We start from the raw sequence: 12,819 nt of genomic DNA on the forward strand, positions 1-12,819 counted from the left end.
TTTTCCATTAATAAATAAAATTAATATTAACATATATATTCACTAAAAACCATGTATTAGACTATTTATAAGCAGCATAATATCCTCATACTTACTGAATGTCCCAGATTATATAAATTCTGATGCATTCACACAATGGAATACCACTTACCAATGAAAATGAACAAAGTGAAACTATATGCAGTAATATGGTTGAATCACACAAGCATAAGCCAGACATTAGAAAACAAAACCTAGAGTCTATTCTCTTTAGAACAAATAGAACTGAGATGTATATTCTACTTCAATTAATAGCAAGAACAACTAAAAACATTAGTAGGGAAGAGTATACTGTCTGAAAAAAGTGTGTGTAGGAAATAAGTTATTTTTTGAAGTTGGAATAAACCTGAAATATAGTGCTACAATGACAATACTTCTATTTCCTTTTTAACTTTTCACAAATATTCTCTACTGTTCTCCTATTCTCGGGGAAAGGCATAGAGATTAAGAAAGGTAATTCCCACCAAAGCCAAGAATAGAACACTTCCAGAATATTTTGCTCGCTTATGAGCATCGCACTGACCATGAGAGACACGATAAACTGAAGCATTACAAAAAAAAAAAAAAAAAGACAACCAAGATAATAAAAGAGCTTCATGGAAACCCATGTAACAAGAGGAAAAGATGAAGGGATTAAAATGCTTAAAACCTAAAGGCCTGAAAATATTAAAGTAATTTCTTTTTAAATTACATACTATTTAATAGCTCTACCTTCATATTAAAGGTTTCCTTACATATAATTGTTTGACAGCTAGCATAATTTTAAAAGTACCAAAATATCTGTTCATGCTTTAATACATTTTTCATAAAAGAAGATGAACTTACTGATTTTATACTTCTCAATGCTTTCACTGTACTTGAATTAATACAACAAACAGGGAAAATAGAACTTCTCAATTGTTTATATACATACATTATATATGTATGTGTGTATGTGTGTATATGTATATGTTTGGTTTTTTTTTTTTAACCCAGCTCTACATGGAAAACCTCTAAAAGTATCAATCTATACTCAGAAGTGAGAAGACAATGCAACTAGTCTTAATCTTGGCATCTAACACATTTTTGGTAGAAGGAGGGCAGGAAATTTGTCCAAATGAAAAGGCTTCCTAATATTAATTATTTGAAGTCTGGTATTATTTACATTTCTTCTTATCTCTTGAAATGCTTGATGTCATGTTCTACCACAGTAACCACATAATTAGTGCTAACTAGTATTAGTGAAAAATAGAGTTCTCTTCAAACAGATAAGTTCTAGATAGTATGAACTATACCTTCAGCCTGTGAAAGCGAACAATATCTCCATTTTTATAAATTATTGGAAGGGCTTCATAATTTCCACTAAAGAGCATGCAGGTTAGCTTTACATTTGTCTGGTCCACAATTGTTACAACCGAGCAATAATCTGGAAAACACAAAAATATTTTACCGTTTAGTATTTCAAACCATTTGACAAAATAAGAATATAGTTGAATTCAAGACACCAAACAAATTCTTATCCCTCCTTTTAATTAAGCTTTGAACAGGATCAAAACAGAGACAATTTCTTGGCTCTTAAAATGCCCTGCCAAATTATTCTGCAAGAGTGTTTCACAGAAATTAATTTTAGAAAGTTTAGTAAAACAAAAATAAAAGTCCTAATTAACATAAATTGTCTGGGGAGGTAGTAACTTTATTATTTCAAAGTTTAGAAATCATGAAGCAGATAAGCATGTTCAAATAAAAATAACTGATAAAATAAACATAATTAAAATTAGGGTGAAAAGAAAAGACTAGCAGATATTTGAAGCAAATGTACTAAAGACTCAATGTACTGCATAAAGATCCTATGAAAACTGCTTATGAGACCCAGGACTTCACAGTAACTGTAATTCAAAGTAATCAATAATTCATAGAAAATTATATTAACAACAAACTCAAAAGAAAAAAATGAGAATTTGCTAATTTCTTATAGAAGATTACACATTAGAAAAAGAAACACACTTTAGCTGGCAAAAAAATTTAATAGTTGGGCTGCTATGAAAATGAAAATTTCAAATACTAGTGGTAGTAAAAACTCTGATAGATGCTGCTTTTTGATATGCATGTTCCAGAAAGTTGCACACTGAGAAAATGTGTTCACTTCTAGTACTCCCTAGTACCCTAGTACTTATAGTACCGAGACAGAAAAGCCTAAACCCACAACAGTGAAGGAAGAGAGGAGAGGAGAGTGAAGGAGCAGGAGAGAAGATAGCAACATGTTTCAAGAAGGGAAAATAAAGAGTTAGGAATAAAATTAACAGAGGAGACAACCCAGAAGACAGTATAAAGTGGTTACACTGAAGATGGGAGTCACTGAGATTAAGGGTGGCAGTGAAAAGTAGAGCCAAAATCAAGGTTGATTAAAGGTTTACAAACAGAACAACTGTTGCAATAACCACCCATCATGATCTGTATTGCCCAGGAAAATGGTTTCAGGTTGGGAGGCAGAGTATTTAAACCTACCACTTCCATGAATACAGGCTGTTTTCCAAGAATATTTCACTGAATAACGGAAGTGCTAAGGCTTCCGGTGTGGGTGTTACCACCCAGAATGAATCCCTCCTCATTAACACATTAGGGAGCCCAGAGCCAGTTGGGCAGCTCTTTCCACCCACCCAACAGTGACAATGTCAGTTAACATGCCCTATCTCTATCAAATTTCCCATTCAAGGAGAAAATCAAAACAGAAAAGCAATCATGAAAAAGAACAAAGCTGGAGGTATCACAGTCACAGACGTCAAGATGTATTACAAAGCTGTAGTAATCAAAACAGTATGGAAAAACAAAGTACTTACATAAAAAGCAAACAAGACAAATGTTTATAACCTAAAATAAACCATACCTAGTTTTAAATATAAAGATGATAAACAATTACCAGATACAGAGCAAAATTAGAAGGAAGGAGGGAAGAAAGGTAGGAAGGAAAAAAGGACTGGTGGACAATGGAAAGAGGGGAAGAGTGGAGAAGAGAGCAGGAGTGAAGGGACAGGGAAAAGGAATAGGAGGGAAAGGGAGGAAGAAGGGCAAGGAGAGAGTTAAGGAAGGAGGGAGGAAAAGAAATCTGATTCTATGAGGAAAGGGAAACAACTAAGAGAATATTAAAAAAAAACAACCTTAAAAATAAAACCTTGATAAGCATCTTCAAAAAGTAAAATATATTACATTCTCATTCTTAATACATCAGCAGAATCTACTGGATCCAAATTTATATTCTGAAGTTTTTTTTCAGTAGCTCTCTTTGTGAGGAATATTGTTTCATGACATTTTTTTCTCTTAGCAGTCTTATAAAATATCAAAGGTCAATTTTATTTATCTTTTTAAAATATTTTATTTATTCATGAAAGACCAGAGAGAGAGAGAGAGAGAGAGAGAGAAAGGCAGAGACACAGGCAGAGGGAAAAGCAGGCTCCATGCAGGAAGCCCGATGTGGGACTCAATCCCGGGTCTCTAGGATCACACTTTGGGTTGAAGACGGAGCTTAACCGCTGACCCACCCGGGCTGCCCAATTTTACTTATTTTTAATAGAATCAAACACACAGCCTTTTTTTTCCCCAGTTATCATATGGCTTTCTTGTACCCTTCTATAAATCTAAGATGAATTATGGGATCTTAATCATCTGTATTCCTGTATCTTGAAATATTTTGCTATTTCATTACCCTAGTAATTATTTTGTCATTATTCCTATCTATGTTGTAAAGGACTAAATTGATTTTTAAAATGGAAAAATGAGACCTTGCTTAGAAGACAGATACAAGAGTAAAATGAAGCTTCACTAGTGCACTGGATTGCTCAAGTATTGTAAAAAGAAGATAAAGAACTTTGGAGACACTATCTTCGAGTTTCTTCTTTAGCTTTATGTAAACACTGTTAAGAATTAAGAACTGAGAAGTTTTTGCAGATAGTCACTGAGAAAAATTGAAAGAGCAGTCCCTTCACCCTGATTAGATGAAATCAAAAGCTAAATGCAAAGACAGCCACACTTTAGATTCTATTGAAAATTCTACTGAAATCTGTTCAAAGTACAAATAAATGCTTTGAATAAAACACAAATGCTCTGAAGGTTTTCAGTTTCATAAAATTTCATGACAAACAAAACACAGGGCAAATAAATTACTAGTCTATCAAAATCCGATTCAGGTATGCATCGTCAAACTTGACTTTTTCACATTTTTGTTTCTTGATAGCTTCTGCAAAATTACATATTGCAGATTCATTTGTAATAGAATGTGCAAACTTACACATCATATTTGTACTGGAGAACTATTTACTACTTATATTCATAATGTTATTTTAAGTTTTAGTAATCCTTTATTATTCTTCTCACTTTATATGGCTCGAAATGAGCCACTCTTATAAATTGGGGCTACAACACAAAAACAAAACTGCAAATTTAGCAGACATAAATAATAATAGCTAAATTTAAATCTTAGCTAAGGTGAAGTGACACAGTTGAGTCCTGTAGCACATATATAATATTAAAGAATAAGTGAAAAAAAATCACACTGGGATTTTGGCTTTAAAAAAAAAAAGGTTTAATCTGAATTTCAAAATATTGAAAACTATTTTGTTTTTCCTAAGAAAAGTGTCAGCTTTCCAAAAAATGACTCAATGGACAGCAAAGGATGCCAGGGGACACTGAAAATAGTCCTACTATCTACAGGGCCTTTACTAGCTTTTGCAGTGCCTTTCTATAAATTAGAAAAAAGGTGCCCCTTTTTCAAATAGGAATATTGACAACCTGAAGAGCTTTCCAGAGGAACTTCACTGAGTCCAAGAGAGTAGCAGTCATGGCTGCACACATACATGCATCTACATTCTGGCCTTTTCATATAAACCATCAGTAAGAGGGACATACGTGCTACTTGCAATGTACACATTCCTTCCTGGGCCCTTCCACTCCCTCCCCCACAGAAGTATCTGTGTCAGGTTCAGAGTTAGGACGGTTAGGGTCTTTGTCAGGTTCAGAGTTGAAGCAAGAATGGATCACCGAGAGACAACAGTAACCTCAGGGGATGGCTAAAGATACACATAGCAGGTATGTATCTGCCAAGTGGTTCAGTATGTGCTCAGAACTGAGTCAGTAAATGGGATGGCTCCATGTGCTGGTACAGATTTATGCAGAAGAGGGCACTCCCCAGCTGCTTCGGGATGTGACTGCAAGGCCTGAAATCTACACATTTGTATGTTTTCATGTAAGTGACTCTATGTAGATGAAAATGGCATATCCTTAGATGGAGCATATTTGCACACCACATATGTGAGCTATCATATGCTAGTAAGTCATTGTTCCTTACTCTTTTTCTCTTGACTTATATTTTCTCCTTTGAAAGCATTATCCATGACTTCTATCAAGTTTAAACCAAACAGACCCACCTGTGTTCAAATCCTTTTGTATAATAAGATTTTATTAACAAAGAAAGAAGGAAACAAAAATTCAGATTCAGGAAAACAAGTGGCATTAAAAAGAAACAAAACAAAAGAAAAAACAAAAAAACTGTCCAGGGGCACCTGGGTGCATCCAACTCTTGATTTCTGCACAGGTCATGGGGTTATGAGATCAGGCCCCATGTCAGGATCCTCCCTGCTCAGTGGGGAGTCTGCTTGGCATTCTCTCCCTCTGCTCCTCTCCCCCTGCTCATGCATGTGCATGCTCTAAAATAAATAAATAAAATCTTAAAAAAAATCTTGTCTAATAATTCACTCTCAATAACAAAAACAAGTAACAATCTAAATGAAATATTAAGTAGCTTTCAGGTTCTTTCAACTAATATGATTCATGACCAGAAACTAAGCTACTCATTTTAACAAATACTAACAAGGTAAACTGCTAAATGTTTTACTGCTTCAAGGAAGTGAAATGTCTTACCAAATAAACAGTCCATCAAAAATGACTACATAAAATAATAAATATACTTACTTTCCCCATGCCTCATTTTTAACTCATTCCCAAATGGAGGAAAAATAACTTGTGAAATTACAAACAACTTCATATTTTAACAATGAAGTTACAAAGCTAAAAGATAATAGTCCATTTTCTTGATAGCTAACACCAGTAGGAAAATTAGGAAGAGTAGAAAGAGCTTTCATAAATCAGTATTTTTACCTTACCTACCTAAATAGTACATTTAGGTGCTAATGTAATATAAAAATAAATATAAATTACTTTAAATACATTTTAAAATATATATTTAAACTTGATTAAAGTCTTGACTTTAATGCTTTAATAAAACTTCATATGTAAACTGCTGACAAAGCATTTAGACTAACTCCTCATGTAATCTCATACAAATCTGGAAAAGATAACAAATGATAAATTAAGTCCTATATTCTGCAATCTTGAGTAATTCACCTAATTTCATCAGCATGATTAAGTGTAAATTGCCTTGGAGTTTTACTGTAAGGGAAAGCTGGTAATTCATCTAATCAAAGAAGCATGCATGTATAAATTATACAATCCACAAAAAATTCCTTCACAAACGTTGTTTCACCTCCTTTTTTTTTTTTTTTTTTTTTTTTTTTTTTTTTTTTTAATTTTTAAAGTATTTTTAAATTGTATTTCTTAAGCATTGATTCTCCAGGTATTTCTACCGGTCTTCCTGTTCATCTATCCACCCATCCACATACACCCCTTTTATTTTCTTCTTTTTTTTTTTTTTTTTTTTTTTTTTCCTGTTTTTTTTTTTTTTTTTTTTTTTTTTATTGGTGTTCAATTTACTAACATACAGAATAATACCCAGTGCCCGTCACCCATTCACTCCCACCCCCCGCCCTCCTCCCCTTCTACCACCCCTAGTTCGTTTCCCAGAGTTAGCAGTCTTTACGTTCTGTCTCCCTTTCTGATATTTCCCACACATTTCTTCTCCCTTCCCTTATATTCCCTTTCACTATTATTTATATTCCCCAAATGAATGAGAACATATAATGTTTGTCCTTCTCCGACTGACTTACTTCACTCAGCATAATACCCTCCAGTTCCATCCACGTTGAAGCAAATGGTGGGTATTTGTCATTTCTAATAGCTGAGTAATATTCCATTGTATACATAAACCACATCTTCTTTATCCATTCATCTTTCGTTGGACACCGAGGCTCCTTCCACAGTTTGGCTATAGTGGCCATTGCTGCTAGAAACATCGGGGTGCAGGTGTCCCGGCGTTTCATTGCATTTGTATCTTTGGGGTAAATCCCCAACAGTGCAATTGCTGGGTCGTAGGGCAGGTATATTTTTAACTGAGGAACCTCCACACAGTTTTCCAGAGTGGCTGCACCAGTTCACATTCCCACCAACAGTGTAAGAGGGTTCCCTTTTCTCCGCATCCTCTCCAACATTTGTTGTTTCCTGCCTTGTTAATGTTCCCCATTCTCACTGGTGTGAGGTGGTATCTCATTGTAGTTTTGATTTGTATTTCCCTGATGGCAAGTGATGCAGAGCATTTTCTCATATGCATGTTGGCCATGTCTATGTCTTCCTCTGTGAGATTTCTGTTCATGTCTTTTGCCCATTTCATGATTGGATTGTTTGTTTCTTTGGTGTTGAGTTTAATAAGTTCTTTATAGATCTTGGAAACTAGCCCTTTATCTGATATGTCATTTGCAAATATCTTCTCCCATTCTGTAGGTTGTCTTTTAGTTTTGTTGACTGTATCCTTTGCTGTGCAAAAGCTTCTTATCTTGATGAAGTCCCAATAGTTCATTTTTGCTTTTGTTTCTTTTGCCTTCGTGGATGTATCTTGCAAGAAGTTACTATGGCCGAGTTCAAAAAGGGTGTTGCCTGTGTTCTTCTCTAGGATTTTGATGGAATCTTGTCTCACATTTAGATCTTTCATCCATTTTGAGTTTATCTTTGTGTATGGTGCAAGAGAGTGGTCTAGTTTCATTCTTCTGCATGTGGATGTCCAATTTTCCCAGCACCATTTATTGAAGAGACTGTCTTTCTTCCAATGGATAGTCTTTCCTCCTTTATCGAATATTAGTTGCCCATAAAGTTCAGGGTCCACTTCTGGATTCTCTATTCTGTTCCACTGATCTATGTGTCTGTTTTTGTGCCAGTACCACACTGTCTTGATGACCACAGCTTTGTAGTACAACCTGAAATCTGGCATTGTGATGCCCCCAGATATGGTTTTCTTTTTTAAAATTCCCCTGGCTATTCGGGGTCTTTTCTGATTCCACACAAATCTTAAAATAATTTGTTCTAACTCTCTGAAGAAAGTCCATGGTATTTTGATAGGGATTGCATTAAACGTGTATATTGCCCTGGGTAACATTGACATTTTCACAATGTTAATTCTGCCAATCCATGAGCATGGAATATTTTTCCATCTCTTTGTGTCTTCCTCAATTTCTTTCAGAAGTGTTCTATAGTTTTGAGGGTATAGATCCTTTACATCTTTGGTGAGGTTTATTCCTAGGTATCTTATGCTTTTGGGTGCAATTGTAAATGGGATTGACTCCTTAATTTCTCTTTTAAAAACATATTATGAACAGCTATACGCCAATAAATTAGGCAATCTAGAAGAAATGGACGCATTCCTGGAAAGCCACAAACTACCAAAACTGGAACAGGAAGAAATAGAAAACCTGAACAGGCCAATAACCAGGGAGGAAATTGAAGCAGTCATCAAAAACCTCCCAAGACACAAGAGTCCAGGGCCAGATGGCTTCCCAGGAGAATTTTATCAAACGTTTAAAGAAGAAATCATACCTATTCTCCTAAAGCTGTTTGGAAAGATAGAAAGAGATGGAGTACTTCCAAATTCGTTCTATGAAGCCAGCATCACCTTAATTCCAAAGCCAGACAAAGACCCCGCCAAAAAGGAGAATTACAGACCAATATCCCTGATGAACATGGATGCAAAAATTCTCAACAAGATACTGGCCAATAGGATCCAACAGTACATTAAGAAAATTATTCACCATGACCAAGTAGGATTTATCCCTGGGACACAAGGCTGGTTCAACACCCGTAAAACAATCAATGTGATTCATCATATCAGCAAGAGAAAAACCAAGAACCATATGATCCTCTCATTGGATGCAGAGAAAGCATTTGACAAAATACAGCATCCATTCCTGATCAAAACTCTTCAGAGTGTAGGGATAGAGGGAACATTCCTCGACATCTTAAAAGCCATCTATGAAAAGCCCACAGCAAATATCATTCTCAATGGGGAAGCACTGGGAGCCTTTCCCCTAAGATCAGGAACAAGACAGGGATGTCCACTCTCACCACTGCTATTCAACATAGTACTGGAAGTCCTAGCCTCAGCAATCAGACAACAAAAAGACATTAAAGGCATTCAAATTGGCAAAGAAGAAGTCAAACTCTCTCTCTTCGCCGATGACATGATACTCTACATAGAAAACCCAAAAGTCTCCACCCCAAGATTGCTAGAACTTATACAGCAATTCGGTAGCGTGGCAGGATACAAAATCAATGCCCAGAAGTCAGTGGCATTTCTATACACTAACAATGAGACTGAAGAAAGAGAAATTAAGGAGTCACCTCCTTTTTTTATCTATTACAGCACTGTCTATAAACCAATCAGCATTTCAATAAATTTCCATTTGTATAAAAGTTTATTACTGAAACACCCAACTAAAGTTATGAAGGCAACTCACTGAATCAAGGCAATATTATCTTACTAATTTTATAAGAAAACTTTACTACATATAGTAGCATTCCTTTTATTATGCTGGTGTAAAATTAGGTAAATTTCTCCTCATGTTTTAATCATATTGAAAAAAGTAATGAGGGATGCCTGGATGGTTCAGTGGTTAAGCATCTGCCTTCAGTGCAGAGTGTGATCCTGGGGTCCGGGATCAAGTCCTGCATTGGGCTCCTTGAGGGGAGCCTGCTTCTCCCTCTGCCTATGTCTCTCATGAATGAATAAATAAAATCTTTTTTAAAAAAAAGAAAAAAAGTAATGAAAGGCAGGAAAGAAAGCATAAATATTATGCTAGAGATGTATACATGAACATATATATTAGTATATATACAGATTAAACACAAATTAGAAAGGTGCATGCGTGGCTCGGTCAGTTAAATGTCCAACTTGTGATTTTGGCTCCAGTCATGTATGATCTCATGGGTCATGAGATTGAGCCCTGTGTCTAGCTCCACATTCCGAGGGAAGTCTGCTTAAGATCTCTCTCTCTGTCACTCCCCTCACTCATACTTGCATTCTAAAATAAATAAATCTTAAAAAAAAAAAACAAAAAAAAAACAAAACACAGGACAGGTATGAAGGCTAATATTCTGTGACTTCATAAATGTTATTCTGGAATTCTGTCTGGATTTAACATTTTACTCCACATACTAAGCAATCACAGTAGATGGTATTCCTAGATTTAAGGATTTATACTAAGCAATGATCTCTATCTTCAGAGAATTTGTATTGAAAGTAAGAAAGACAAAACAATTAGAATAATTTGTTAAATAACTATAAAAGTATATTGATATTCAGCAATAAACATGAACACATGCTATACCATGACTATACATTTTGATACATGCTACATGAATAAACCTCAAAATCATTATGTTAAAGTGAAATAAGCCAGAAGCAAAAAGACCATGTTATATGACACTATGTGAAGTGTCCAAAAGGGTATAGAGCCAGAAAGCAAAGTAGTATGAATATTGCATATACATGCAACATATTCCTGCAACTCTTAAAAAATACTAAAATGATAAACTAAAAAGCCTGAGATTAACAATAAGACTGTATTATATGAAAAATTAAAATTGAGATAAAGAATCTTATCAACCCATTATCTCCAAAAAGCTCATGTGGAGATTGTAGCAAATACTCTGCCTAATGATTAAAAATTGGACTACATCTGAATAGGCCTCCTCTTAACAAAGGAGAACTATCACAGGGTCACATACGGGAAGAAGAAAATTCATCTCAGGCTCTCTGTTAAGTGTTGCTCCATAGATCTTTATATACAGGTATGACTTTTACATCACATGATTTAATAAACGATTTTCAAATAAGTGAGTTAACAACAAAAAGATTATTTCACACTACATACAAAACAAAATTCCAGGTAGTATATACAATATGTTTTTAAAAATATAAAAGAATTTTAAGAAAATACAGACTAATATTTTTCAGATCTTGTAATGAATGGGTAAACCTTTCCAAACAAAATTATGACTCCAAAGGTATGTTAAACATTTGTATTTCAAAAACCATCAGCACTAAAATGCTAGAAAAGCATCTAAACACTTATGACAAAAAAGAGATTATCATTAATATATGAGAAGCTTCCAGAAATAGCTGAAAAAAGTCAACCAAACTGATAAAGAGAATATATTTTGATTTTCTAAATCAGTAATGTGTAAAGTGGAGGAAAAGCAGTCCACTGAAAGAGAGGACCTTAAAAATGCAAATGGAAATCAAAGCAATTTGTAACCTGAAAGTAATTTTTGTGAACCTAAATATTAGAATACATTTGACCTGAGAAGTAATGTAGCAAGCCATTCCATTGATAGCTGCTTAAAACATTTTATCTGTAATAATTCTGAGTACATCATCTTTCAAAGACCAACTGCTAACTATATTACAGTTCTATCATATAAACTTACTGATTACATACATATTAGAAAATCAGTTTTACCATATATAGAAACTATAAATTAAATATAAAAAATACTTTAAAATTATGGTCTAGAATATAAACAAAGTGTACACCACAAAGTATCAGAAGTCTTTAATAATGATCTCTGAAAAAGACTGCTTCAAGAGCATAAAATTATGCATCAATATCCTGCAGACATTTCATTGCTTAAAATTATACCTAAGTCAACTTCTCCAGCAGTTAGCTTTTGAAATTAAAAAGTTCACATTTTCATTATAAAAATCTCAACTTTTGTTGCAATTCCGAAGTCTGGAATGTTAGCCTCTTCTTCCTCATCTATCAAAATCCAATTTATCCTCAAAAGTTTAGCTCAAATGCAGTATCTCTTAGAAGTCCTTCCCCTGTTAGCATTAATCTCTCCATTCTCACTCCCAAAGCACTCTGCTTGTTTCTGTAGTTATAGTATACAACTGTGCTTTAGCTAGTTGATTAAATGTAGGTCTTCCTCATCTCCCTCATGATAAACTCTCTGAGAGTCTATCACTTTATCACCATCGACAACTACTAAAGTCCAGTACAATGCCATACGAGACTAGCAAAGAAATTTTTTAATTGAATGAATAAAAGCACTAAGTTTTAAGAAAGAATGAGGAAACAGTACCGATTTTTATGATCCATTGAAGTAATTGAAATTATAAACTAATGAAACCTAAGGGTAATCTCTAAATTAGCAGGTAAATAATTTCTTAGAGGAAAAGGTCATAAAATACACAGTCAATCCTAGGATATGGATAGAAAGCCAGATGGAGATCTCAAGCATCATCACAGTCATTCCTGAATGTAAGCAACCAAAGTAATACAAAGGTTCAGTGACGGGAAGGATGATCTTTCTCCACCTTCATTTTCTAAGTGGAAATCAACTTCTTACTGGCATGGACAAAAGAGAAGAAAATAATAATGAAGAGAGGCTTAGTTCATCTCTCCAAAGCCTTAAGGAGACACATGATGATTAACCATGCACCGCTAGGTGTTTTCCATTCCTGAAATATAGCCGAACACTCTTACCTGAGTCAACTAGACATAATTTTTTAGCTCTTGGTAAATGGAAAACTCCATGCCTACCCAATCCACAACCTCCAGCCTTTAGAATAGGTAAAGCTATTGTTCAACT

General features: G+C 34.6%; 1 protein-coding gene across 6 annotated transcripts in view; it reads right to left on the reverse strand.

Annotated features, from left to right (window-relative positions):
• Positions 1-12,819, reverse strand: part of POT1 (protection of telomeres 1) — an 85,398-nt gene that overhangs the window by 38,076 nt on the left and 34,503 nt on the right. For all 6 annotated transcript variants that reach the window (XM_072784428.1, XM_072784429.1, XM_072784431.1 and 3 more), the window contains one exon: positions 1,314-1,444. In XM_072784428.1, the coding sequence (XP_072640529.1) occupies positions 1,314-1,444 (131 nt within the window). The remainder of the gene's footprint in view (positions 1-1,313; positions 1,445-12,819) is intronic.

Source organism: Canis lupus, chromosome 18 (assembly GCF_048164855.1).
Source record: "Canis lupus baileyi chromosome 18, mCanLup2.hap1, whole genome shotgun sequence".
NCBI lineage: Eukaryota > Metazoa > Chordata > Mammalia > Carnivora > Canidae > Canis > Canis lupus.